At 43.9% G+C, this 25,576-nt stretch overlaps 1 protein-coding gene across 2 annotated transcripts in view; it reads right to left on the bottom strand.

Moving 5' to 3' along the window:
* LOC121575836 (ataxin-7) overlaps positions 1–24,973 on the bottom strand; it is a 29,357-nt gene extending 4,384 nt beyond the window's left edge. For both annotated transcript variants that reach the window (XM_045222928.1, XM_045222927.1), the window contains exons 1-8: positions 24,763–24,973; positions 19,245–19,344; positions 15,097–15,312; positions 14,860–14,928; positions 10,807–10,911; positions 1,053–1,317; positions 336–616; positions 27–109 (exon numbers count right to left, since the gene is read on the bottom strand). In XM_045222928.1, coding sequence (XP_045078863.1) covers positions 27–109; positions 336–616; positions 1,053–1,317; positions 10,807–10,911; positions 14,860–14,928; positions 15,097–15,304 — 1,011 coding nt within the window. In that variant the 5' untranslated portion in view covers positions 15,305–15,312; positions 19,245–19,344; positions 24,763–24,973. The remainder of the gene's footprint in view (positions 1–26; positions 110–335; positions 617–1,052; positions 1,318–10,806; positions 10,912–14,859; positions 14,929–15,096; positions 15,313–19,244; positions 19,345–24,762) is intronic.
* Between the last annotated feature and the right edge of the window lie 603 nt (positions 24,974–25,576).

The raw sequence follows: 25,576 nt of genomic DNA, 5'->3' as shown, positions 1-25,576 counted from the left end.
GGGGGGCAGAAGAGAGGGCTTGGTACCTTGCATGTTAGGGATCGTGTGCATGGCTTCCGAGCTGTCATATCCAGGACCCCACAGTGGATATCTGGATTAAACTCACGTTCTGATGGAAGAGAGAACAGGAGGAGTAAGGAAGAGAGAGAGAACAGGAGGAGTAAGGAAGAGAGAGCGCGGTAGCAGAAAAACATAGTATTCAGTTAGTGGCATTTCTGGGATAAAATCAGCAGATGTTTTACTGTATGGCTATGACATGTCAGTACTTGAATAAATGACTGAGGTTATAATAATCTATTGCAGCAAACAGACAATCCCCCATCATCTCCTCTCACCTGACAGTCTCTTGTGGAGGTGTTGTCTGCTACTGGCGCTGGTGTCCTGCTTCTTGTCCAGGGCAGAAAGGGAGATGTGGCCCTTGCCATTGGGGATCTGGCCGGGGGCCAGCGAGGGAGCCTTTGGTATGGAGGGAAAGTTAAGGCCTGACTTCAGGGGTGACGAGGAGCTCACAGTGCTGCTGGAGGACGACGACGAGGTGGCAGAGGGAGCCTGCACCAGCTTGGCCCACACATCCACCTTCAGACGCATCTTCTCCACTTTGACCGCAGGGGTCAGGCTGGAAGAGAGGGATGGACAGAGGAGGAGAAAGTGAGGGATGGCGTGAGGAGGGAGCTAATTTATCTATAGCAGCAAATCATCAAAGACCTCAAAGAAATCGTTTCATTTCAACAGAACAGGTTTAGGTAAAGTTTGAAATATGTTTAAATCCCCAAGCAGAAAGCCAACATGTTTTGAGTGGTTGCAAATGGAGTTTGATAAAGGATCTCTTTTTAACACTCTTTAAGGGGCTCATTTAGTTGGAGGGTAGAACGGGGAGACTTCAGTCAGAGCTAGACTTCTGAGAAGCAGCGAGAGGAGGACTTGAAGAGAGAGAAGTAACAGAGGATCAAAACTAACGTAATGCAGGGCTATCAGAGGCGGGGGGCTGAAGTTCAACATGACAACACGTTTTACTGGGGTTCAGCAGTATGGCTAGGTTAGACATGGCTTACATTTTGTCATTGAGCAGCCGGAAGGGAGGGAAGTGAGGTCTCTGCTGGATGCCTGGCAGCTTCTCTTTGGCTGGTTTGAGGATTTTGGAGTTGGACGAGGCGCTGGTCCCACTGGAGGAGCGGCCCATGGCCCCTCCACTGACACCCCCTGCCCCGGGACCAGTCCCAGTCCCACTGCCCTTGCTCCGAGACAGAGCGGACAGGGAGAAGGCTGAGGAGGGGGCCGAGGTGGAGGGGGGATTGCTGGCCGAGCTGTGTCTTCTCTCTAGGGGTCAGGGGAAAAGCAGGTTAGGGATGAACTACAGTCCACACAGAGACATGACCAACAAGCATCGACACATAAATCAGAAGGTAGTAGCTAGAAACAACAGGCCTTTGGACAGGTACATTTTTGTAATAAATGTGCATGGAATCAATGTGTGAATAAACACTTCTATAAGTGGGCAAAAATGTACTAAACACAAAGTCAAAAACAGGCAGCTTCAAAAACAAAGACTAGAAAGCCTTGCTGATCCAGGCCAATTCACCTGAAATAAAAATACGGGTCAAGAGCTTGATTTCCTGTCTGAAACTGAATGGAACGGTTAGCCTTACTATAACAACTGATAAAAGACAATACTGACACCAGAGAAGAAAAAATATACAACTATGAGGAAAAAACAAGAGCTGCTAAACAGGACAAAGGGCAAATCCGCATTGCAGTATTTAGCCTAAACAGTTATTTCTAATGTTTCTAGTGCTCACTCCACACACCACAAACGAACACAAGCTGAACAAGCACACACACACAAGAGAAAGTGAAAGTAAAGCTGACAGAAAGACAGAGAATGAAAGTTATACAGCAAGAGAGGAAGAAAGAGGAAGAGAGCATGTGAGAGAAAGCGAGAGGTATAGCTCTTCTGGCCGAAGCAACTGAATGCCGTTCCAGTCCTGAGAGGGTTAATCTGACCATTTTACAGCCAGATAACAGAGACACTGACTGCACTACCTCCTCCCAACCAGCAGAGCAGCATCTTCTATCCATGGAGAAAATTGTGTGTGTCAGAGAGAGCGAGTGAGAGAGACAGACGTCAAGACAGACAAACAGACAATCAGTGAATGAGAGGAAACAGTGAGAGAGGGCAGATAATAAGAGAATGGAGCGAGAGCATGAGAGCGATAGATAAAGAGAGCAGATCAGAGCAGGATTAGTGAAAAATTGTCTGCCTGGCTGGCTAGTGGTGGTGTGGGGAGTTAAAACGAAACTCCAACTAACCTTCTGCTAAGCCCATGCAGGTCTGGGCTGCATGCCAAGGCTGTCTCAGTGGGAGAGCAGCAGTAGAGCAGGGTAGAATGCACAGCTGCCACGCCCAGCCCCACACCACCCCAGCTAGCTAACAGAGCAACATCTCCAGGCCCTTTCCTCTCCCTCCTCACCCAGACTAAACCAGCCCAGCCTATGTGCTATGACAAAGCCCCTCCCTGAGCCAAGCTGGAGCTTCACACCTCTTCCACCCTCCTACCCATGACCCACTGCCTTCCTGCTAACAGGCTAGCACCCAACAGCCTCTCACCAACCTCCCCCAACCTATAGATGCCACTCAGTCCATGCCAGACGTCGCTGCATAACCCACACTCAAGCGCAAGCAGGCTTCCCCAGCGTGACGTTCCCACAACGCCTGCCAAATGCTGAGAGCCAGCCAGCCAGTAAGAGAGGTCCTGGCAGACCAATAGAACAGGAAAACAGAGACGGAGGAGAGGAGCAGCATTACAGTCTATTCTCACACTGGCAAATAAACAGTAGTCTCTCTAGAGGGCTGGGGAATCCCTGCAGGAGACAGGCTTGCTGGGGTACATTTTGGAAAATGGGTGCACAGCATAGGCCTACCGCACTCAGTGTAGGCTACACATAAAGCAGCTAGGCCCAATCAAAATGATTTACATGGTCCTGTCAACAGTGTAGGCTTGCTCTCCTCATAGCATACTATAGCTCTACTTGTGCTGATCCCAGATCTGTAGTCTCAGAGTCAGTCACTGCTGAGTACGAGCATATAGCTATGGGTCTTTGTTCAGCGACCGGATTCATAAATTAATGAATAAAACCGGAGCGGAGCTGCATGCCTAGTGCCTGTTTATACTCCGGAGTGTCAATCCTGCCCACAGCGCCAGGCTAGCTGCTCCCTGTAGCTCAGTTGGTAGAGCATGGCGCTTGCAACGCCAGGGTTGTGGGTTCGTTTCCCACTGGGGGCCAGTATGAAAATGTATGCACTCACTAACTGTAAGTGGCTCTGGATAAGAGCGTCTGCTAAATGACTAAAATGTAAATGTACTACACCCAGGGGCTCCACAGTTAGAACACACCATACAGCATACGGATGGGCTTCAAGCAATACAGGAGAATGAGGTGAGACAGTTTAGATGGTAGAATCACAGCATATAGAATCACTGTGCACTGACCTTCAGCAGACTATCAGCTAATGGCCTTCCTACCAGCAGCAACACTGTGGCTTCATAGAGTGAAAGTCATGTAAAACTACACAGACCATATCCAGGGCAGAACAAGAGGGTCCCTCTGTGGTACCTTGCAGAGATGAGCTCAATATTTTATAGAAGACAAGTTCACTAGTGTTTCACTGACCAGACAAGTTCAGTAGTCTTCAGATAGGAACTGTTGAGTCCTGCGTTAACATACTGTACACTGGAAAACCAATGAATGAACAGGCCTACTATGGAACTTCATAATGACGAGCCTATCAAGTCACTGAGACATTATGCAGATGAGACTGACAGGCAGTATGTGGTACATCTAAGACAGATTCATCTGATCTGATTCAATGTTATTGCACATTTAAGGTGGAAGTCCGGTTAATGAACTACGCTATAGTAGTCAGGTGCAACCACACCAGCACTAGGCTAATCTCAATTTATGTGGAAAATACAAACTTCTGTATTTACTACTCTATTCACATTTGCTATTAGTCTATGATTGCTGTGACTCTTGCCACAGGATCAATGAGTGTCCCCAATGACACTTGGGTGTTATTGTGTCTCCCTCGTGGCCAATCCTGATCACTGTATAACCAGTAACAAATCAGTGATGAAATATTATAGGCTTAGCTGTTTATTCAATAATTCCTTTGAGAAAAAAACGAACTACATTGTAAAAGGAGAGTAGTGATTGCACTGAAGCCCCGTGGCATTGACTGGTCGATTTAAATAGTATGGATCCCAATGGCCACACTAGCATGAAACACAGTGTAGTAATGTGTGCATTAGTGTTGTCACGATACCATAATTTTACTAACGATACAATACCAGGCCAAGCACCATGACACCGAGTAGTATTGCGATACCACGGGGGGAATTCTGGGTGGCCTAATGTCCTGTTCGCCCATCCCCCCGACGCTTGTTCCAGTTTTCTAAATGTTATGCGCATGTGCTACACAAAAAACCTGTCACTGATATTCACACTTCTACTCAATCCAACACATATTTAATTTAACTTCACACTGTATAATAGAATACGGCATAGAATGGTGACTTTGCTCATATCTGCAAAGGTCTACCTGTGATTTGGCTGGAGGAAGGAATATAGATGCATAATGATCTGAATGTCATTGTGGCAGTAAGGGGAAAACACTGCATGAAACATTTACTCTTCAGTTAACACACAGACACACCACTCTCTCTCCCACAAACACATGCACACACTGCCCCCAAATTTAAAAACATTAGGCACCAAACAGAATGTAAAGAACACCAGAAAGAGATAGATTTTTGATACACAGTACCAGTCAAAAGTTGACACCTACTCATACCAGGGTTTTTCTTAAATTTTTTTACTATTTTCTACATTGTAGAATAATAGTGAAGACATCAAAACTATGAAATAACACAAATGGAATCATGTTAAACAAATCCAAATATATTTTATATTTGAGATTCTTCAAAGTAGCCACCCTTTGCCTTGATGACAGCTTTGCACACTCATGGCATTCTCTCAACCAGCTTCATGGTCACCTGGAATGCGTTTCAATTAAAAGGTGTGCCTTGTTAAAAGTTGATTTGTGGAATTTCTTTCCTTCTTAATGCGTTTTGAGCCAGTCAGTTGTGTTGTGACAATGTAGGGGTGGTATACAGAAGATAGCCCTATTTGGTAAAAGACCAAGTCCATATACTGTCAATAACAGCTCAAATAAGCAAAGAGAAATGACAGTTTATCATTACTTTAAGACATGAAGGTCAGTCAATATGGAACATATCAAGAACTTTGAACGTTTCTTAAGTGCAGTCGCAAAAAGCATCAAGCGCTATGATGAAACTTGCTCTCATGAGGACTGCCACAGGAAAGGAAGACCAAGAGTTACTTCTGCTGCAGAGGATAAGTTCATTTGAGTTACCAGCCTCAGAAATCGTCAATTAACTGCACCTCAGATTGCACCTCACAGAGTTCAAGTAACAGACATCTCAACATCAACTGTTCAGAGGAGACTGTGTGAATCAGGCCTTCATGGTCAAATTGCTGCAAAGAAACCACTACTAAAGGACACCAATAAGAAGAAGAGACTTGCTTGGGCCAAGAAACACGAGCAATGGACATGAGACCGGTGGAAATCTGTCCTTCGGTCTGATTTCTGGTTCCAACCGCCATGTCTTTGTGAGACGCAGAGTAGATGAACGGATGATCTCCGCATGTGTGGTTCCCACCGTGAAGCATGGAGGAGGAGGTGTGATGGTGCTTTGCTGGTGACACGGTCTGTGATTTATTTAGAATTCAAGGCACACTTAACCAGCATGGCTACCAGAGCATTCTGCAGCGATACACCATCCTATCTGGTTTGCGCTTAGTGGGACTATCATTTGTTTTTCAACAGGACAATGACCCAACACACACCTCCAGGCTGTGTAAGGGCTATTTGACCAAGAAGGAGAGTGATGGAGTGCTGCATCAGATGACCTGGCCTCCACAACCATCCAACCTCAACCCAATTGAGATGGTTTGGGATGAGTTGGACCGCAGAATGAAGGAAAAGCAGCCAACAAGTGCTCAGGATATGTGGAAACTCCTTCAAGACTGTTGGAAAAGCATTCCAGGTGACTACCTCATCGAAGCTGGTTGAGAGAATACAAAGCTGTCATCAAGGCAAATATATTTTGATTGTTTAACACTTTTTTGGTTACTACATGATTCCATATGTGTCATTTCATAGTTTTGATGTCTTCACTATTATTGTAGTGAATAGTAAAAATAAAGAAAACCTTTGAATGAGTAGGTGTGTCCAAACTTTTGACTGATACTGTACACTGAAGAAAAATATAAACGCAACATGTAAAGTGTTGGTCCCATGTTTCATGAGCTGAAATAAAAGATCCCAGACATTTTCCATAAGCACAAAAAGCTTATTTCTCTCAAAATTGTGGGCACACATTTGTTTACATCCCTGTTAGTGAGCATTTCTCCTTTGCCAAGATAATCCATCCACCTGACAGCTGGGCCATATCAAGAAGCTGATTAAACAGCTTGATCATTACACAGTTGACAACAAAAGGCCACTCTAAAATGTGCAGTTTTGTCACACAACACAATGCCACAGATGTGTCAAGTTTTGAGGGAGTGTGCAATTGGCATGCTGACTTCAGGAATGTCCACCAGAGCTGTTGCCAGATAATTTAATGTTAATTCCTCTAACATAAGCCACCTCCAACGTTGTTTTAGAGAATTTGGCAGTACGTCCAACCCGCCAACCCGCCTTATGGCGTCGTGTGGGCGAGCGGTTTGCTGATGTCAACGTTGTGAACGGAATGCTCCATGGTGGCGATGGGGTTATGGTATGGGCAGGCATAAACTACAAACCACAAACACAATTGCATTTAATCAAATACCGTGACGAGGCCCATTGTGAGGCCATTTTTTAAAAAGGTATCTGTGACCAACAAATGCATATCTGTATTCCCAGTCATGGGAAATCCATAGATTAGGGCCTAATGGATTTATTTCAATTGAATGATTTCCATATGAACTGTAACTCAATAAAATCTTTAAAATTGTTGCATGTTGCGTTTATATTTTTGTTCAGTATAGTTTAGGCTTACATTAGGCCTATATGATTCCTACCTTTGAAGCACATCTCATGAGTAGCAGACCCTTTTCCTTTCTAACTGTGCCAATCAAATTTGCCTAGACCTACTGTCAAGTTACCTGGTTGTTAGCTAGCTAGATAACATGACCAATAATTAATTAGTGGCCCAGGATTAGTTTAAAACGGCCAGTGACTTGGTTTGTGAAATTTTACCAAATGTGCGCGGAATCGAGTCATATTTCTTTTACTGTTTAAGCTAGAGACAAGTCGTTTTCTTTGCTGTAAAGTTGCTAGCATGCCTGTCGCGAAGCCGTTTTTCCTCTCTGGCACTGCTGCGTGACAGCGAACTTGCAAACCCTACTCAGACTGCCTTGTGCAGGTGAGTGATGGCTGGAAGGGGATGCGGCTGGCGGGTTAGCGCTGCCACACATGATATGCGCATGAAAGGGAACTGGACAGTATTGGACCGGCGCATACAAGAGACTAGCTGTTGTTGCTTACATTTTTTAAACTAAATTTATAAACCAAACTGACTTTAAACATTTTATAACATGCGCCAGCCAGTGGGTTCTTTAGATCGGTAGGGCCAAAAAATGTGGTAGTATCATATGAAACGGTACTACGGTATTCAAAAATGTTGGTGTCATAAGGATCATTACATTTTGGTACCGTGATATTACCGTGGTACCAGTATACAGTGCAACACTAGTGTGCATATTGGGACACAGATGGACTCAAGTGACCAGCCCAGAGTAGAAACAGAAGGAAGTGCCATTGAAGCATTCGTTTTCAGACACCTAAAGGAAAATAATAAAGGCTTGAGAGGCTCACCAGGTTTACACTATGAAACTGGAGATATCAAGTGAATATTCCAATTAAGTTTAAAACGCAAACTGCTTCCATGGCATTTTACAAAAAAAATTGTTCTAAAGACCGAAGGATCCAGACTAAAGCTCCTAAAAGCATGCCTGAAGCATTAGAACACTGTTCCTCTGTCGATGCGTGAGGACACTGACATGTCAAACATAAAGTGCCTTCAGAAAGTATTCACACCCCTTGACCTTTTCCACATTTTGCTGTGTCTTAGCCTGAATTTAAAAATGGATTAAATTGAGATTTTCTGGGCACTAGCCTACCCCCATAATGTCAAAGTGGAATTATGTTTTTCGATTTATTTTGCTAATTAAAATGAAAAAGCTGAAATGTCTTGAGTCAATAAGTATTCAACTCCTTTGTTATGGCAAGCCTAAATAAGTTCAGGAGTAGGAATTTGCTTAACAAGTCACATAAGTTGCATGAACTCACTCTATGTGCAATAGTGTTTAACATTAATTTGTAATGGCTACCTTCTCTCTGTACCCCACACATACAATTATCTGTAAGGTCCCTCAGTCGAGCAGTGAATTTCAAACAAAGATTCAACCACAAAGACCAGGGAGGTTTTCCAATGCCTCGCAAAGAAGGGCACCTATTGGTAGATGGGCAAAAAAGAAAGAAAAAAAAGACATTGAGCATGGTGAAGTTATTAATTACTCTTTGAATTGAGTATCAATACACCCAGTCACTACAAAGATACAGGCGTCTTTCCTAACTCAGTTGCCGAAGAGGAAGGAAACTGCCCAGGGATTTCACCATGATGCCAATGGTGAATTTAAAACAGTTACAGAGTTTAATGGCTGTGACAGGAGAAAACTGAGGATGGATCAACAACATTGTAGTTACTCCACAATACGAACCTAATTGACAGAGTGAAAAGAAGGAAGCCTGTACAGAATACAAATATTCCAAAACATGCATTATGTTTGCAACAAATAATGTGGCAAAGAAATCAACTTTTTGTCCTGAATACAAAGTGTTATGTTTGGGGCAAATCCAATACAACACATTACTGAGTACCACTCTCCATATTTTTAAGGATAGTAGTGGCTTCATCATGTTATGGGTATGCTTGTAATCGTTAAGGGCTGGGGAGTTTTTCAGGATAGAAAAATAAAAAGAATGGAGCTTAGCCCAGGCAAAATCCTAGAGGAAAACCTGGTTCAGTCTGCTTTCCACAAGACACTGGGAGATTAATTCACCTTTCATCAGGACAATATTCTAAAACACAAGGCCAAATCTACACTGGAGTTGCTTACCAAGAAGACCGTGAATGTTCCTGAGTGGCCGAGTTACAGTTTTGACTTAAATCTACTTGAAAATCTATGGCAAGACCTGAAAATGGTTGTCTAGCAATGATCAACAATCAGTTTGACAGATATTGAAGAATTTTGAAAAGAATAATGGACAAATGTTCCACAATCCAGGTGTGGAAAGCTCTTAGAGACACCCAGAAAGACTCACAGCTGTAATCTCTGCCAAAGGTGCTTCTACAAAGTATTGACTCCGGGGTGTGAATACTTATGTAAATGACATATTTCTGTATTTAATTTTCAATAAATTAGCAAACATTTCTAAAAACATGTTTTCACTTTGTCATTCTGGGGTATTGTGTGTAGATGGGTGAGAAAATCAATCAATTTTGAATTCAGGCTGTAACACAACAAAATGTGGAATAAGTCAAGGGGTATGAATACTTTCTGAAGGAACTGTATGTGTGAGAAAACACATTAAAATTCTTAAAGAACGACCCATAACATAGGGTTATTTACCAGTTTAGACTCCGCAATTTCATAAAAAATGTAATCCTTCAATGAAACAGCTCAAGGAACAGATAATACCTTGCTCTTCTTTACTAGAGGTATCAATGATAACTGTAGGTGGAGGGAGGCCTACACATTTTAGAGACTAAAATATATTTAGAAAGGTCTCCAAACTTTAACCTAAAGCACACCACACCTGTAATAAATAGATTATACATGCCAATTGATGCTTAACACCCTATCATGGAGACGAATTAGCCAGAGAGGGAGAGAGAGTTTACACCACCTTATCTAACCCTCTGCCTCACTGGCTCATAGGTGCGCACTGTCTGTGGAGAGAGCAGTTCTCTTAATAATTGCACTGAAGCACATGGGTGTATGTGTGTGTGTGAGAGAGAGTGAGTGTGTGTGCCGCAAGTGTGTGAGTGCGTGCACAGAGGGTTCACCAGGCTGGTTTTAACGAGATACACAGCAAAGCGATCTCTTGATTCTAAAATCCATAATTCATCAATTCTTCCCAGCGTGCCAGCCAAAAAGCCAGTTTAAGAACTCACACAGCGGAGAGGGAAAAAGATACTCCTTTACTCTTTGTAGTACTTTTAAGACATCTCCAGAGATCTCAGGGACAGCTTAACACGCTAAAACAATAAATTAGGCTACACTCACACAGAGGCGTGGACTCGGGAGGAACACATCAAATATTAACAGGAGAATTGTAAACACAAGTCTCAGGCGGTGGAAATCAAAAACCTGAGCGCTCCTTTCTCATGTTACGTTAGAGAGTGCAGAGGTGGAGAATGGGAGGGGTGCTTTTAATCCTTTTGAATGTGATAGTGTCTGAACATGCGCGCACACGCACACTCTATAGATGTGTCATCCTGACAGAGATTAGTGCCGAGCAGGTTCCCCAATGCACAAGTCTAGAATATGCTCTCCCTGCCCAAAACCTTCATAAGAGCTATAAAACAAAAAACGATTAAACCAAACCCTGGATCAGCTCGGTTTGTGTGTGTGTGTGTGTGTGTGTGTGTGTGTGTGTGAGAGAGAGAGACTTACCGTAGTGTGCTTGGAAGGCCTGGGGCTTCACCACCTGACTGCAGTGGCTGCACATCACCAGGTAGAAGTCGTCCTGTGCCGGACACTGGCCAAATATGGGCATGTCTGTGGTTCCATGGGGGGAGAGAGAAACACAGATGAACAGGATGAAGACAACCAGTATCTAATGTAAACTGTAGGAGGTAGACACAGGTAGTTGCTGAATGAAACATTTGAAACCATGCAGTGTTATGGAGGGCGATAAAGCCTAGGCACCTAAGCTTTCAATACTCTAGGATAATTATGGTTGATACGGGTGTGAGAACAATCATTCCAGAGAAAAACAGATTGTACATGCGCAGAGTACACACACACAAGCCCCATTTCACAGTACAGGAGAACGCCTAGTGATAAGAACAAGGAGATGACAGAGTCAGCACTCCAAAGGTTAACTGCTGCAGAAACACACACACTGACAGGCTACCCACACGCTACACACCTACGGTGTGAAGCAGGCAGGATAACTACAGCCAGTGGCAGAGCCTGTGAATGATCTGTGACTTCAAATAAACAAGAGAGGATGGAGAGCAACTGAGGCAGAGACTGTCACTTGGGCTTTTAAATTGAAGTATGCGCCGTACCTGCAAATATTCAAATCGACAAAATCATCCAGCCAAAAAAGAACACCATCATTCACAGGAATGCATGTGGCATATTACTTTCTTATGTGACCAGAAAACTGCATTCCACAGTTAATGTGGTTAAAGTTAAAATGTTCAACCTCCTTCAGTCGTTGAGTTAGTTAAATACTTAACAGAGCCGATTGGTTGGTTGGTGGATTCATTAATGTGCTCAACACCACCAGTCACAAATATTGTTGTATGGTGGTATTATACATTTTGTATTGTGTGTGATGTAAGTGCCTTAATGTGTTTGGACCCCAGGAAGAGCAGCAGCTAATGTGGATCCCTAATAAATACAAATACAAGACTCCCTCCTTTTTTGATGAAAGCTCCATCGTGGAAATCAGAGGGGCACACTGGGAGACGAGGAGAGATCAACATTTACCCTCACAAGGAGAACGACAAAGAGCTAATGAAGGGTCTAATTAAGAGATCACTCACACGCCGTAGCAGACAAGGCCCTCCAACACATGGCTGAGGACACTTGAAACATCACCGACGTCTCCGAGGCTCTGGCTATTCAAGTCCACACAAAAGTCTACCTGTGCTCTTAGGAAAGTAATTTGCTGCTGGGGATGGGGGAATTAACAAGCCGACCTGTACTAAACACAGGGTTAGTGACAGGTCTCACTGGTCTCTTAAATGAGCACCAGCTGAATCACCAGTCCACTCTGCATTCAGGACATTGGCAGTGGCACTGCACTGTTGAAGCGTCCAACTTTAAGTGGTGAAACTCCATGTGCCATTTCATTCTCCATTTTCTTGTGTGGTATGGAGATGAGAGAGAGAAAGAGGAGAGTGCAGTTAATTTCACCTTCCTCTTCAATGGCAGTGATGAATGATCTAGGTAGAGTAGTAGCAGCTATTGGAGGCACACAGACACATGGCAGCAAACTCTGACCTGTAGCCACTACGTTTCCCAGTTCCCCTTCTCAGTCTGCTATATCAGTCAAATGGGTGAAGGGGAGTCAGAGGGATATAATGGGAGTGAATGAACACGGGGCAGATCAGAGGAGAGAATCCTTCAGTCACGTTCCAATTATGGCTCTTGTGAGTGTGTCATGTATGGATCGTGTGTGTGTGTGTCCATGTGTGTGCGTGCATGTAGAAATGTCTGTTCCACCAGGGACATATGTGGTGAGTCATGGTAGAGGTGTAGTCATCCACAGGGTAAGCCATAATACCCCCCACTTCACAGGGCTGGGCCTGAATGACAATGTGCTATGAGAAAGAGAAGAGAATACACTCCAGACCTGAGGATGATGTAGAAGAACACCATCCCAACCGTGAAGCATGGAGGTGGAAACATCATACTTTGGGGATGATTTTCTGCAAAGGGGACAGGACGACTGCACCGTATTGAGGGGAGGATGGATGGGGCCATGTATCGTGAGATCTTGGCCAACAACCTCCTTCCCTCAGTAAGAGCATTGAAGATGGGTCGTGGCTGGGTCTTCCAGCATGACAACGACCCGAAACACACAGCCAGGGCAACTAAGGAGTGGCTCTGTAAGAAGCATCTCAAAGTCCTGGAGTGGCCTAGCCAGTCTCCAGACCTGAACCCAATAGAAAATCTTTGGAGGGAGCTGAAAGTCCGTATTGCCCAGTGACAGCCCCGAAACCTGAAGGATCTGGAGAAGGTCTGTATGGAGGAGTGGGCCAAAATCACTGCTGCAGTGTGTGCAAACCTGGTCAAGACCTACAGGAAACGTATGATCTCTGTAATTATACTCCTGAGCGGCGCAGTGCTAACTGTGCCACTAGAGATCCTGGTTCGAATCCAGGCTCTGTCGCAGCCGGCCGCGACCGGGAGACTCATGGGCGGCGCACAATTGGCCCAGCGTCGTCCAGGGTAGGGGAGGGAATGGCCGGCAGGGATGTAGCTCAGTTGATAGAGCATGGCGTTTGCAACGCCAGGGTTGTGGGTTCGATTCCCACGGGGGGCCAGTATAAAAAAAAAAATGTATTCACTAACTGTAAGTCGCTCTGGATAAGAGCGTCTGCTAAATGACTAAAATGTAAATGTAAATGTAATTGCAAACAAAGGTTTCTGTACCAAATATTAAGTTCTGCTTTTCTGATGTATCAAATACTTATGTCATGCAATAAAATGCAAATTCATTACTTAAAAATCATACAATGTGATTTTCTGGATTTTTGTTTTAGATTCCGTCTCTCACAGTTGAAGTGTACCTATGATAAAAAATTACAGACCTCTACATGCTTTGTAAGTAGGAAAACCTGCAAAATCGGCAGTGTATCAAATACTTGTTCTCCCCACTGTATGTATTACATTTGTATTTTTAATCCCAGCCCCCGTCCCCGCAGGAGGCTTTTTGCCTCTTGGTAGGCCGTCATTGTAAATAAGAATGTGTTCTTAACAAACTTGCATAGTTAAAAAAAGGTAAAATAAAATAAATACAAAATATATACGAACTCTTTCACATTGGCACCAAACGTTTCAAAACATTTACATTTAGCAGACACTCTTATCCAGAGCGACTTACAGTTAGTGAGTGCATACATTTTTCATACTGGCCCCCCGTGGGAATCGAACCCACAACCCTGGCGTTGCAAGCACCATGCTCTACCAACTGAGCTACAGGAGGCCTAATGTAATTGTCTTCCAACCTTTGTCTTCTCCATTTGTATAGCATGGTAATTAAACATTTCATGCCAGTCTTGATCAGATCACTGACAACACCCATGTAATAAATCAATTATAAATCATAGCGGACAAAACAAACAGTAAGGCCATTCTTTGTTGTTAATATTGTAAATATAGAGCTCTTTATTGATTGTGCTAATAAAAATATGTGCTAAACAAATGTGAGTGTTTAGTAGCACTATAAATATTCAACTCACATAGGAAAGTCATCTGAGGTTTCAAGCAGTTACCATCAAGAGTAGCAGTTATTCTTAATGACAGACTCGTTGCTCCCATTTTAACTGTGAAACTGCTGTCACCACACTGAGTGTACACCTCCCCTAACGGTGCACATCAGGGCATTTCAGGTGGGCACAATGATACAGAACAGCCAGACAGAAATGATTGTGTAAAATAGACATAATAATGATCTGTTGTGTATAATCAACAATCATGTCAGCTTTATCACATTATATTTCTGTCTTTCTATCTCACTGAATAAGCCCTGGCTGGTTATTAGCTGTGGTGTGCACCTATTTAGGGACAGAGGAAGTCCCCTCTTCAAGATGTCAACTAGTGGCCATAGATTCCAGGGCTATATCATTGATTGATCAGACTTGTGTTGTCACAGGTCAATCTAGTGCACTTGTTTAACAGAACAACCAGACTTCAACTGGTGCATGTGAAGTGTGTGTGCAACCCACCAAAACACTCATTGGCTCTGACAAAAGAGAGAACACTCACCATCTCTGCACAATCGCATGGCTTCTCGATTTTTCCCGAACTCCTTCAAACTTTCCTCCGATTCAGCACCTAAAGAAGGCAATCGGATACACAGACACATAAATAGTTGCACTTGCTTGCTTCTGCTGTTGCTACCAGTAGCGTGTCTTCATATTCCCAAAACTGTACGCAATCGGCAAAAAAGCTAACGATCATGTCTCGATTCTACACACACATCCAGTACGCACGAGCACTCACCGTCGTTGCCGTAGAGTTTGGTAGCATCGACCCAGTTGCTCCAAGGCTGTCCCAACATCATTTCTGGACTAGGCAGGGATCTGCGCTCCGCAACAGTCGCCATTGCTGTGGAGCCTTCTCCCGGCTGTATCTGCTGCTGTTGCTGCTTTAGCTGCCTGGCGGCTCTGCGCTGCTCCCCCCTGACGTCATCATCGGCCCTTTCCGACATTCTTTCCGCTACAATGTAACACAACAGCAGTCAGCGTTGAGGTGGTGTTCTCAGGATTCCTTCATTGATCGACTCGGGCAAACGCAAGTTTGGATAACGCTAAACCCTTTGATGTATTCAGAAGCTAGAGGGAGTGACACTTTTTTTGACGGGAGCATGATGTGTGTGCGAGGCCACATACCAACCTTATGGGCAATCGCAGATATAGATACAACTTTAAACGAGAAACATAACTTCACCTCCCTGAGTGCTTGAAACGTGAGAAATCCAGGTCACTTACAAGGGTTGTTACAACAATATGTTGCCAACATAACTGTATTAGATAAAATACTATAGGTAAGCATATACGTTTAAAATCATGCAGTCCCACATCACCTTCTTAAATGTAGCCTATACCAAATTTATACAGTTCACATTGTAGGCATTCGTTTTTTAAATCGAAAAAGCCGTTTTGTGAATGAGAACCAACCAAATTATAGGGACCCAAAAAAGGTGTTATAATGCCCTAATATTGAGAAAATTCATGTGTCACTTCATGACAGCCAGAATATCACTCGCTCCCAACTTCAGAATCGAAGGTATGTAGCCTATGCCCGAACAGTTCATTTATATAAAAACGCTTATTAAAAGTGCAGACATTATGACCGAGATTTTGTTTTATTGTCGCCGGATGGGGGAGGAGATATACATTAATATTCTACTTCCTTAAAGCGCGACTGCTTTCCAGTAAATCGATTCATATTACTCACAACCTTTTGCGTCAGTGCCATGTGGCGCATGGATGAAATTCCCACATCCATAATCTAGGAACTGGGAACACTTTTATTCACAAAACAAGCAGATAGAAAGCTATAGTCCTCCCGTTAGTAAGTCAGTCCCATCACTGTTTTCTTTCTAAAACACTTCATTCCGATGTACAGTTCTATAAGAGTTTGTAGATTAAGCCTAGCAACATTTTTCATGTTTAATGTCTTCAAGTTTGTAGAAATGAAACATTTCCTAAAGGAATTATCCCTTACTTTCAAATGGGATTCTGATTTACATGGAGTGAGAGGGATGAGCCAGGATGTCTTCAGATATTATCTCATGTTTGCAACTCAGCACAACATCACAACACAAGATACTGTTGGGCAGAATCAATCTGTAACATATATGGTACACTGTATCATCACCTGCCATACTGGATTTAAGTTAAGTGAATGTTACATGTTAATAAATGGTAAAATCCTACACAACCATTATCAGTTTTCAATCATGCTTACCAGCAGTAACATTTTTACATTTTAGTCATTATTATTTTTTATTTTTTTCATTTCACCTTTATTTAACCAGGTAAGCCAGTTGAGAACAAGTTCTCATTTACAACTGCGACCAAGATAAAGCAAAGCAGTGCGATAAAAACACAACACAGCAGACACTCTTATCCAGAGCGACTTACAGTTAGTGAGTGCATACATTTTTCATACTGGCCCCCCGTGAAAAACGAACCCACAACCCTGGCGTTGCAAGCGCCATGCTCTATCAACTGAGCTACAGTAACCAGAAATTACCAAATGCATTTTCAGTGCATCCACCAAAATTCAAGCACCATACCTCTACTGCCATGTGGTCCTCTGTAGCTCAGCTGGTAGAGCACGGCGCTTGTAACGCCAAGGTAGTGGGTTCGATCCCCGGGACCACCCATACACAAAAATGTATGCACGCATGACTGTAAGTCGCTTTGGATAAAAGCGTCTGCTAAATGGCTATTTTATTTTTATTTTATTACAATAGGCATACAATGGTCTACAATGGCCCTATAAATGACAGCTAATCAGTGCACAAATTACTAGGTTATATGACAGAGAGCAAAAACCCTCGCCTCAAGCTAACTTGTGGGCATGTTAAGAGTCTAGACCACGTGTCAAACTCATTCCACGGAGGACCAAGTGTCTGCGGGTTTTCACTCCTCTCTTGTACTTGATTGATGAATTAAGGTCACTGATTAGTAAGGAACTCGCCTCACCTGGTTGTCTAGGTCTTAATTGAAAGGAAAAACCAAAAACCAGCAGACACTCAGCCCTCTATGGAATTAGTTTTACACCCCTGGTCTAGACACATTAACATTTCTTGGCATATTCGTTTCCAGACACATTTTCTAAAATATAAAAACTTTGCATCTTGTTGTTTTGGTTATAGGGATGCTTGTGGATCCAAAAATGAAAATGTGATACAACACATTAATGCAGCTATCAAAGCATACATAGATAAGGATAGTAAGCCTAACTAAACTACCTCCAAACAGCACTCTGGTTCTATACCTTATACACTCACCTTTCTCTGTATCGTGGTACAGTGCAACATTTATTTTTAAAGGAGAACAAACTTCTGAACCGCTTCCGTATTTTTATTTATGTGTGAAAGGATAGGAACAGAGGTATTGAGACAGAGGGATCTGGTTTTGGGGGAATATATATGGTTCTGAAGCTGAGAGTGTTACTGCTAGGCCAGACTCAGGGCCCATAGTGCAGCGTATTACAAAAACAAAGTCATTGTTTACATGATTGATTACGTGTGTGTATACTAATCAATTATAAAATCGACATATTACTTGGCAAATGTTCTGCATCTAACAGACTGACATAAGAATAAAGTTAGGCTATTCTTTTAAATGACAAATATTACACTTCAATGGTGGTCTATGCAGCTGATATACCATATGTATTTAGGCCTCCTGCTTATGTGACCAACGGGTCTTCTGTGCATCAGAAGGACTTGGGCTCGTTTGAGTGGTAAGGCTAAAGCAACCAACTTTAGACAAAAGTCTAGGAGTGAAGACGGGGAAGGTGACATGCATCTGCGATAGCTGAAAGTCTGACACTGATGTGGTTTTCCAACAGCAAGGCTCAGTGCAACATGGCAATGCTGCCATGCTTTATAAAAAGTGTTTCTTTATAATGTCGAAATAAACATGTCTCTGACCCCCATATCACACACTCACAAACTGAAAATCTACACTGATTGTACAAAACACCATGACAGACTGACCAGGTGAATCCAGGTGAAAGCTATGATCCCTTAGTGATGTCACCTGTTAAATCCACTTCAATCAGTGTAGATGAAGGGGAGAAGACAGGTTAAAGAAGGATTTTTAAGCGTGTACATTGTACAATCAATTGGTGAGAGGTCCTCAAATATCACATTAATTTGTACATATCCACTGTATACACGAATCACAGCAAAGTTGGTTCCTGTCAGTCAGGTCTTTGGTCATGTTGGTAAAAAAACACCTTAATGATTGGTTGACAATAGCGCCTCCCACAATGCAGGCGATGGCTGTTTGTGAAGCGCAACTGCAGAAACTTGCAGTCGACAGCAGTCAAAACTTCATGACCTTTGATGGCATGGTTTTTGTAAAGTTCATGCAGTTGACATGTAGGCGCAAGTTGGACCATTTTTTATCCCCATAATGCAACACACTTTGAAAGGCGACTTGACAGAAGTGATCTGCTCGAACGCGCCAACTGACTCGGGGTGCCAACACAGCTCTTCAGGTATCAAGCATACCTCCATTACACTTCACCCCGCTTTTACTTCTTCCTCCTTCTCACAGAGACCCATCCGGGTCATGGAACCAATGTGACCCACAGGGTTCGAACCCAGGTCTATGGTGCAGCAGAAGAGCGCATTAGCCTACTAAGTCAAGGCCCAACTCTTCAGGGCTCAGGCTAGGTTACTCATATGCAAGTTTGGCCATCGAACCACTTCCGTTACACTTACTAATGAAGTATCAATATCTTATGAAATTTTGTAATGAAATGGCCGCTGAAAAACTGCAGTCCTGAGAGAAGAGTCTGATTGTAGCTATGTCGCAGGACTGTGGAGTGAGCCTCAAAACTGGAACCAGTGATGGTTAGAATTTCAGTAGAAAAACAGATAATTGTGCTCACTGAACCCTTACCTTGTCAAATGTGGAAAAGGGAACTCAATCTTAACTGGATCAGTAAAACCTCATCAGTTTGGGTGATGGCTGGTCGCCCCACACAAGTTGTGGAAGGATTCTGGGTGAGAGAGAGAAAGAGACGGGAGGGAAAAGTTAGTATCAGCTTCATTGTTTTCCTTGTCTTGATGCCGTAATCACGGTTTAGGGAATTACGGGGTTGTTTGTCTGGAAGATAACACCACCTCCCATTCTCCTGGTGGATCTGGCTGTGGCTCCGCAGCTTTCACGCTAGCACGAGCTACTTATGGAGCTCCTCGCCGCAGCAGAGTAATCGAATCCAATAAGCACTATCCCTGGTTAACCACTCCAGAGCCCTGCAGTTTGCAGCCCAATAATCCCTTTCAAAGATTATATATATATTTTTAAAGAATTTTAAACCATTGTTCTGCCTTTGTTTTACCATTATAGGCTTCTCATCAATTCAACACAATGTGAATAATGACAACAATATTACAAAGATAGACTATATAGGTGAAAATGAAGCCTTTTATGAGATGTATAGCCCTGTTTGGGGCGGTGTTGATGTGAGCCATGACCAGCCTTTCAAAGCACTTCATGGCTACAGACGTCAGTGCTACGGTCGGTAGTCATTTAGACTGGTTATCTTAGTGTCCTTGGGCACAGGGACTATGGTGGTCTGCTTGAAACATGTAGGTATTACAGACTCGGTCAGGGAGAGGTTGAAAATGTCAGTGAAGACACTTGCCAGTTGGTCCGCGCATGCTCTGAGTACAAGTCCTGGTAATCCGTCTGGCCCCGCGGCCTTGTGAATGTTGACCTGTTTAAAAGGTCTTGTTCACACTTGATCACACAGTCATTCGGAACAGCTGGTGCTCTCATGCATGTTTCAGTGTTGCTTGCCTCGTAGCGAGCATAAAAGGCATTTAGCTCGTCTGGTAGGCTCGCGTCACTGGGCAGCTCGCGGCTGGGTTTCCCTTTGTAGTCCGTAATAGTTTGCAAGCCCTGCCACATCCGACGAGCGTCAGAGCCGGAGTAGTAGGATTCAATCTTAGTCCTGTATTGACGCTTTGCCTGTTTGATGGTTCGTCTGAGGGCATAGTGGGATTTCTTATAAGCGTCCGGATTAGTGTCCCGCTCCTTGAAAGCAGCAGCTCTAGCCTTTAGCTCGGTGCGGATGTTGCCTGTAATCCATGGCTTCTGGTTAGGATATGTATGTACAGTCACTGTGGGGATGACGTCGTCGATGCACTTATTGATGAAGCCGGTGACTGAGGTGGTATACTCCTCAATGACATTGGATGAATCCTGGAACATATTCCAGTCCGTGCTAGCAAAACAGTCCTGTAGCGTAGCATCCGCATCATCTGACCACTTCCGTATTGAGCGAGTCACTGGTACTTTCTGCTTTAGTTTTTGCTTGTAAGCAGGAATCAGGAGGATAGAATTATGGTCAGATTTGCCAAATGGAGGGCGAGGGAGAGCTTTGTATGCGTCTCTGTGTGTGGAATAAAGGTGGTCTAGAGTTTTTTTTCTTCTCTGGTTGCACATGTGACATGCTGTTAGAAATGACGTAAAACTGATTTAAGTTTGCCTGCATTAAAGTCCCCGGCCTCTAGGAGTGCCGCTTCTGGATGAGCATTTTCTTGTTTGCTTATGGCCTTATACAGCTCGTTGAGTGCGGTCTTAGTGCAAGCATCGGTTTGTGGCACTAAGACGAATTCTCACAAGGCACCCTGACCTCCACCCCCTGTATCTCTGTCTTTTCTTCATGCGAATGACAGGGATTTGGGCCTGGTCTCGGGAAGCAGTATATCATTCGTGTTGGACTCATTAAATAAAAAATATCTTTGTCCAGTTCGAGGTGAGTAATCGCTGTTCTGATGTCCAGAATCTCTTTTCGGTCATAAGAGATGGTAGCAGCAACATTATGTACAAAATAAGTTACAAACAATGCAAAACAAATGAATAAATAGCACAGTTGGTTAGGAGCCTGTAAAACGGCAGCCATCCCCTCCGGTGCCATTATTATGTTTGATAGTGGCTTATCGAGGGGGGGTGGAATGACACTTGTCATTTGACAGCTGATGATGGCTCTCATTTGCTATGTGTGTTGTCATTGCACTGTGCACGTCTCAACGATTGTTCATAAGTTCAACAATTTGTCTAACTAACCTACATGTGTACTAGGCTAATGAATAAGCTGGTAAAATATGATAACGGTTAAAAAGCTTGTAGGCCAGTAGCTAACGTTATTGATTTCTATGTGAAGTTAACTAAACAACATAGCTATAATGGTAACTAGGTATAAGCTACTGTATTTGAATCTCAGACGTTGTCACCATGGACAACCTAACAGTTGGCTAGCTAAGTTAGCTCTGGGAATGTTGGATTCCCACATTGCATCACATAAAACCAAATGAATAACATGACATAACTAAAACCCTAAATATCTCATCTGACTGTGGAATAGACTAATTAAACAAATTGTAAAATATGCCCATTGAAGACACTCATGTCAAAGACCGTACAGTATGAAGATGGGCAGAAACTGCTTCTCCGATAGAAATCCCCGATCACACTTGTAGGCGATAAGTGCATCGATGACGTCGCCCCCACAGTGACCGTACGTACATACCCCAACCAGAAGCCATGGATTACAGGCAACATCCGCACTGAGCTAAAGGGTAGAGCTGCCACTTTCAATGAGCGGGACTCTAACCCGGACGCTTATAAGAAATCCCGCTATGCCCTCCAACGAACCATCAAACAGGCAAAGAGTCAATGCAGGACTAAGATTGAATCGTACTACACCGGCTCTGACGCTCGTCAGATGTGGCAGGGCTTAAACTATTACAGACTACAAAGGGAAGCACATCCGCGAGCTGCCCAGTGACACAAGCCTACCAGACGAGATAAACCACTTCTATGCTCGCTTCGAGGCAAGCAACACTGAAGCATGCATGAGAGCACCAGCTGTTCCGGATGACTATGTGATCACGCTCTCCGTAGCCAATGTGAGTAAGACTTTTAAGCAGGTCAACATTCACAAGGCCGCAGGGCCAGATGGATTACCGTGTACTTCGAGCATGTGCTGACCAACTGGCAAGTGTCTTCACTGACATGTTCTACATGTCCCTGACTGAGTCTGTAATACCAACATGTTTCAAGCAGACCACCATAGTCCCCGTGCCCAAGGACACTAAGATAACCTGACGTCTGTAGCCATGAAGTGCTTTGAAAGGCTGGTCATGGCTCACATCAACACCATTATCCCAGAAACCCTAGACCCACTTCAATTTGCATACCGCCTCCACAGATGATGCAATCTCTATTGCACTCCCACTGCCCTTTCCCACCTGGACAAGAGGAACACCTACGTGAGAATGCTATTCATTGACTACAGCTCAGCGTTCAACACCATAGTGCCCTCAAAGCTCATCACTAAGCTAAGGATCCTGAGACTAAACACCTCCCTCTGCAACTGGATCCTGGACTTCCTGACGGGCAGCCCCCAGGTGGTAAGGGTAGGTAACAACACATCTGCCACGCTGATCCTCAACACGGGGGCCCCTCAGGGGTGCGTGCTCAGTCCCCTCCTGTACTCCCTGTTCACCCATGACTGCATGGCCAGGCACGGCTCCAACACCATCATTAAGTTTGCCGACGACACAACAGTGGTAGGCCTGATCACTGACAACGATGAGACAGCCTATAGGGAGGAGATCAGAGACCTGGCCGTGTGGTGCCAGGATAACAACCTCTCCCTCAACGTGACCAAGACAAAGGAGATGATTGTGGACTACAGAAAAAAAAAAGAGGACTGAGCACGCCCCCATTCTCATCGACGGGGCTGTAGTGGAACAGGTTGAGAGCTTCAAGTTCCTTGGTGTCCACATCACCAACGAACTATCATGGTCCAAACACAACAAGACAGTCGTGAAGAGGGCACGACAAAGCCTATTCCCCCTCTGGAGACTGAAAAGATTTGGCATCGGTCCTAAGATCCTCAAAAAGTTATACAGCTGCACCATCAAGAGCATCCTGACTGGTTGCATCACTGCCTGGTATGGAAACTGCTCGGCCTCCGACCGCAAGGCACTACAGAGGGTAGTGCGTACGGCCCAGTACATCACTGGGGCCAAGCTTCCTGCCATCCAGGACCTCTATACCAGGCGGTGTCAGAGGATGGCCCTCAAAATTGTCAAAAAGACTCCAGCCACCAAAGTCATAGACTGTTCTCTCTGCTACCGCATGGCAAGCTGTACCGGAGCGCTAGGTCCAAAATGCTTCAACAGCTTCTACCCCCAAGCCTTAAGACTCCTGAACAGCTAATCATGGCTACCCGGACTATTTGCACTGCCCCCCACCCCATCTTTCTACACTGCTGCTACTCTGTTAATTATTTATGCATAGTCACTTTAACTCTACCCACATGTACATATTACCTCAACTAGCCGGTGCCTCCGCACATTGACTCTGCTTTTTTTCTCTCAACACTTTTTTGTTGTTTTATTTTACTTTTTTATTAAAACATAAATGCATTGTTGGCTAAGGGCTGTAAGTAAGCATTTCAAATGTCTACACCTGTTGTATTCGGCGCATGTGGCAAATATAATTTGATGTCATGGAGAAGTTGGCTAGATAAGCTCATGGACAGAAACACATCATCATGTCTAACGGTGGTCCTTGCTATCCGGGATCCCCCCCACCCCACTGAAGTTGAAATTTAAAAAAGGTTAAGGCAGGGTTTCCCAAACTTGGTCTTCAGGGACCCAAAGGGGTGCACGTTTTGGTTTTTGTCCTAACACTACACAGCTGATTCAAATAATAAACTAATCATCAAGCTTTGATCATTTGAATCAGCTGTGTAGTGTTAAGGCAAAAACCAAAATGTGCACCCCTTGGGGTCCCGAGGACCGAGTTGGGGAAACGCTGGGTTAAGGTAAGGGTAAGGGTTAAGGTTGTCGCTCTGGATAAGCGTCTGCTAAATGACTAAATGGTTAGGGATGTCCCAAGGATCCCGGGTAGCACTGACCATTAACGGTCGCCTCGCGCATGTGCAGGCCGTCAAATACGCTCATTCGATATAAAGACAATATGTTTTTGACTAAGATGAAAACGTGTCAGTTTATCACTTTCACGAGGTTGGCGTAATAACATGTTCAACTACTTAAGACATTTGCTCGAACATAGCTAGTGCCTTTAGACTTCGAGAAAAATTATTTCTTAGTTGATAATTTTTCACTTAGTTTTTCACTCATTGACTTCTCAAACCCCAAACCCCGGCCTGGTCTGATTGGTCTGTTTCATAGGCATTCCCGGAAGTCTCGCGATGTTGCGCCTCTGGTTTAGAAACTCTGTGCCCATTTCACCAAAATGTAGATAATTTCGCAGTCAATCGAGGAGTGGCTAGCTAGCTAGCATTAGCGCTAGCTAGCTGGCCAGCCATGTCTTCCAATGAAGCTGGCAGAAGTCATTAACAGCCGACATAGAAACATTATGTATTTGCACTTACCAAGGTCCTGGACGTTAGGGATGCAAATGTGACGGCAGACAGATACAAATCTGTTGAATGTGGCGGATATTAAAGTATGGAGATCGTGCAAAAAGAACGAATGCAATGCTCACTGACTGTGGAGGTCTTTACCAGGTGCTTCCATGTCTGTTTACCAAACTGCATTCTGGGATGCAGACGTCACTATATTTTAGAGTCTATGCTTCACGCACGCACGTCGCTGTCCTGCCAGCTAACGGTTTTACCCCTTCTTTTATTCCACAATGGGTTTCACAGAGCTGAAACTGGTACCATTTTGTGTCTTGTCATAGGGGCCAAGTAACAATTTTCAGCTAAATACATGCACGGTAATGGTGAAGAGGAGTAGTTTCACGAGATTCTCATGCTGTCAAAATGAACACGAGCTGGTCTTTTGACCAATCCGTGCCACTTTTTTTCAGAGGCGGGGCATATCCAGTAGTGCTGGGGAGTGTTCAGTCCGAGATACTTTTGAGGAGATGGGAAACTCCATTGGAATCGTATTACCTCCATTGTGTACGTTGCCCATGCAGCGTCAATGGGCCGCGCGGTGCATTCTGGGTGATTATGAGACAAGGCTAGCACCACAGAGTTTCTAAACCCAGAGACTTCCGACAAAATTTTGACCATGTAGACCAGGCTGGGGTTTGGGCTTTGATAAATCAATTAGGGAATTGAACATTTCTTCCTTAGCTGTTAATTTTCTCGAAATCTAAAGGCACAACCTAGATTTGAGACAAAGTCTTAAGTAGTTGAGGATGTTAAAAACAACTTTATATTGAAGGAGTGCCTTTGA

The sequence above is a fragment of the Coregonus clupeaformis genome, chromosome 10, assembly GCF_020615455.1.
Source record: "Coregonus clupeaformis isolate EN_2021a chromosome 10, ASM2061545v1, whole genome shotgun sequence".
In the NCBI taxonomy this organism is placed as follows: Eukaryota; Metazoa; Chordata; class Actinopteri; order Salmoniformes; family Salmonidae; genus Coregonus; species Coregonus clupeaformis.
This window is presented reverse-complemented; position numbering and strand designations above follow the sequence as displayed.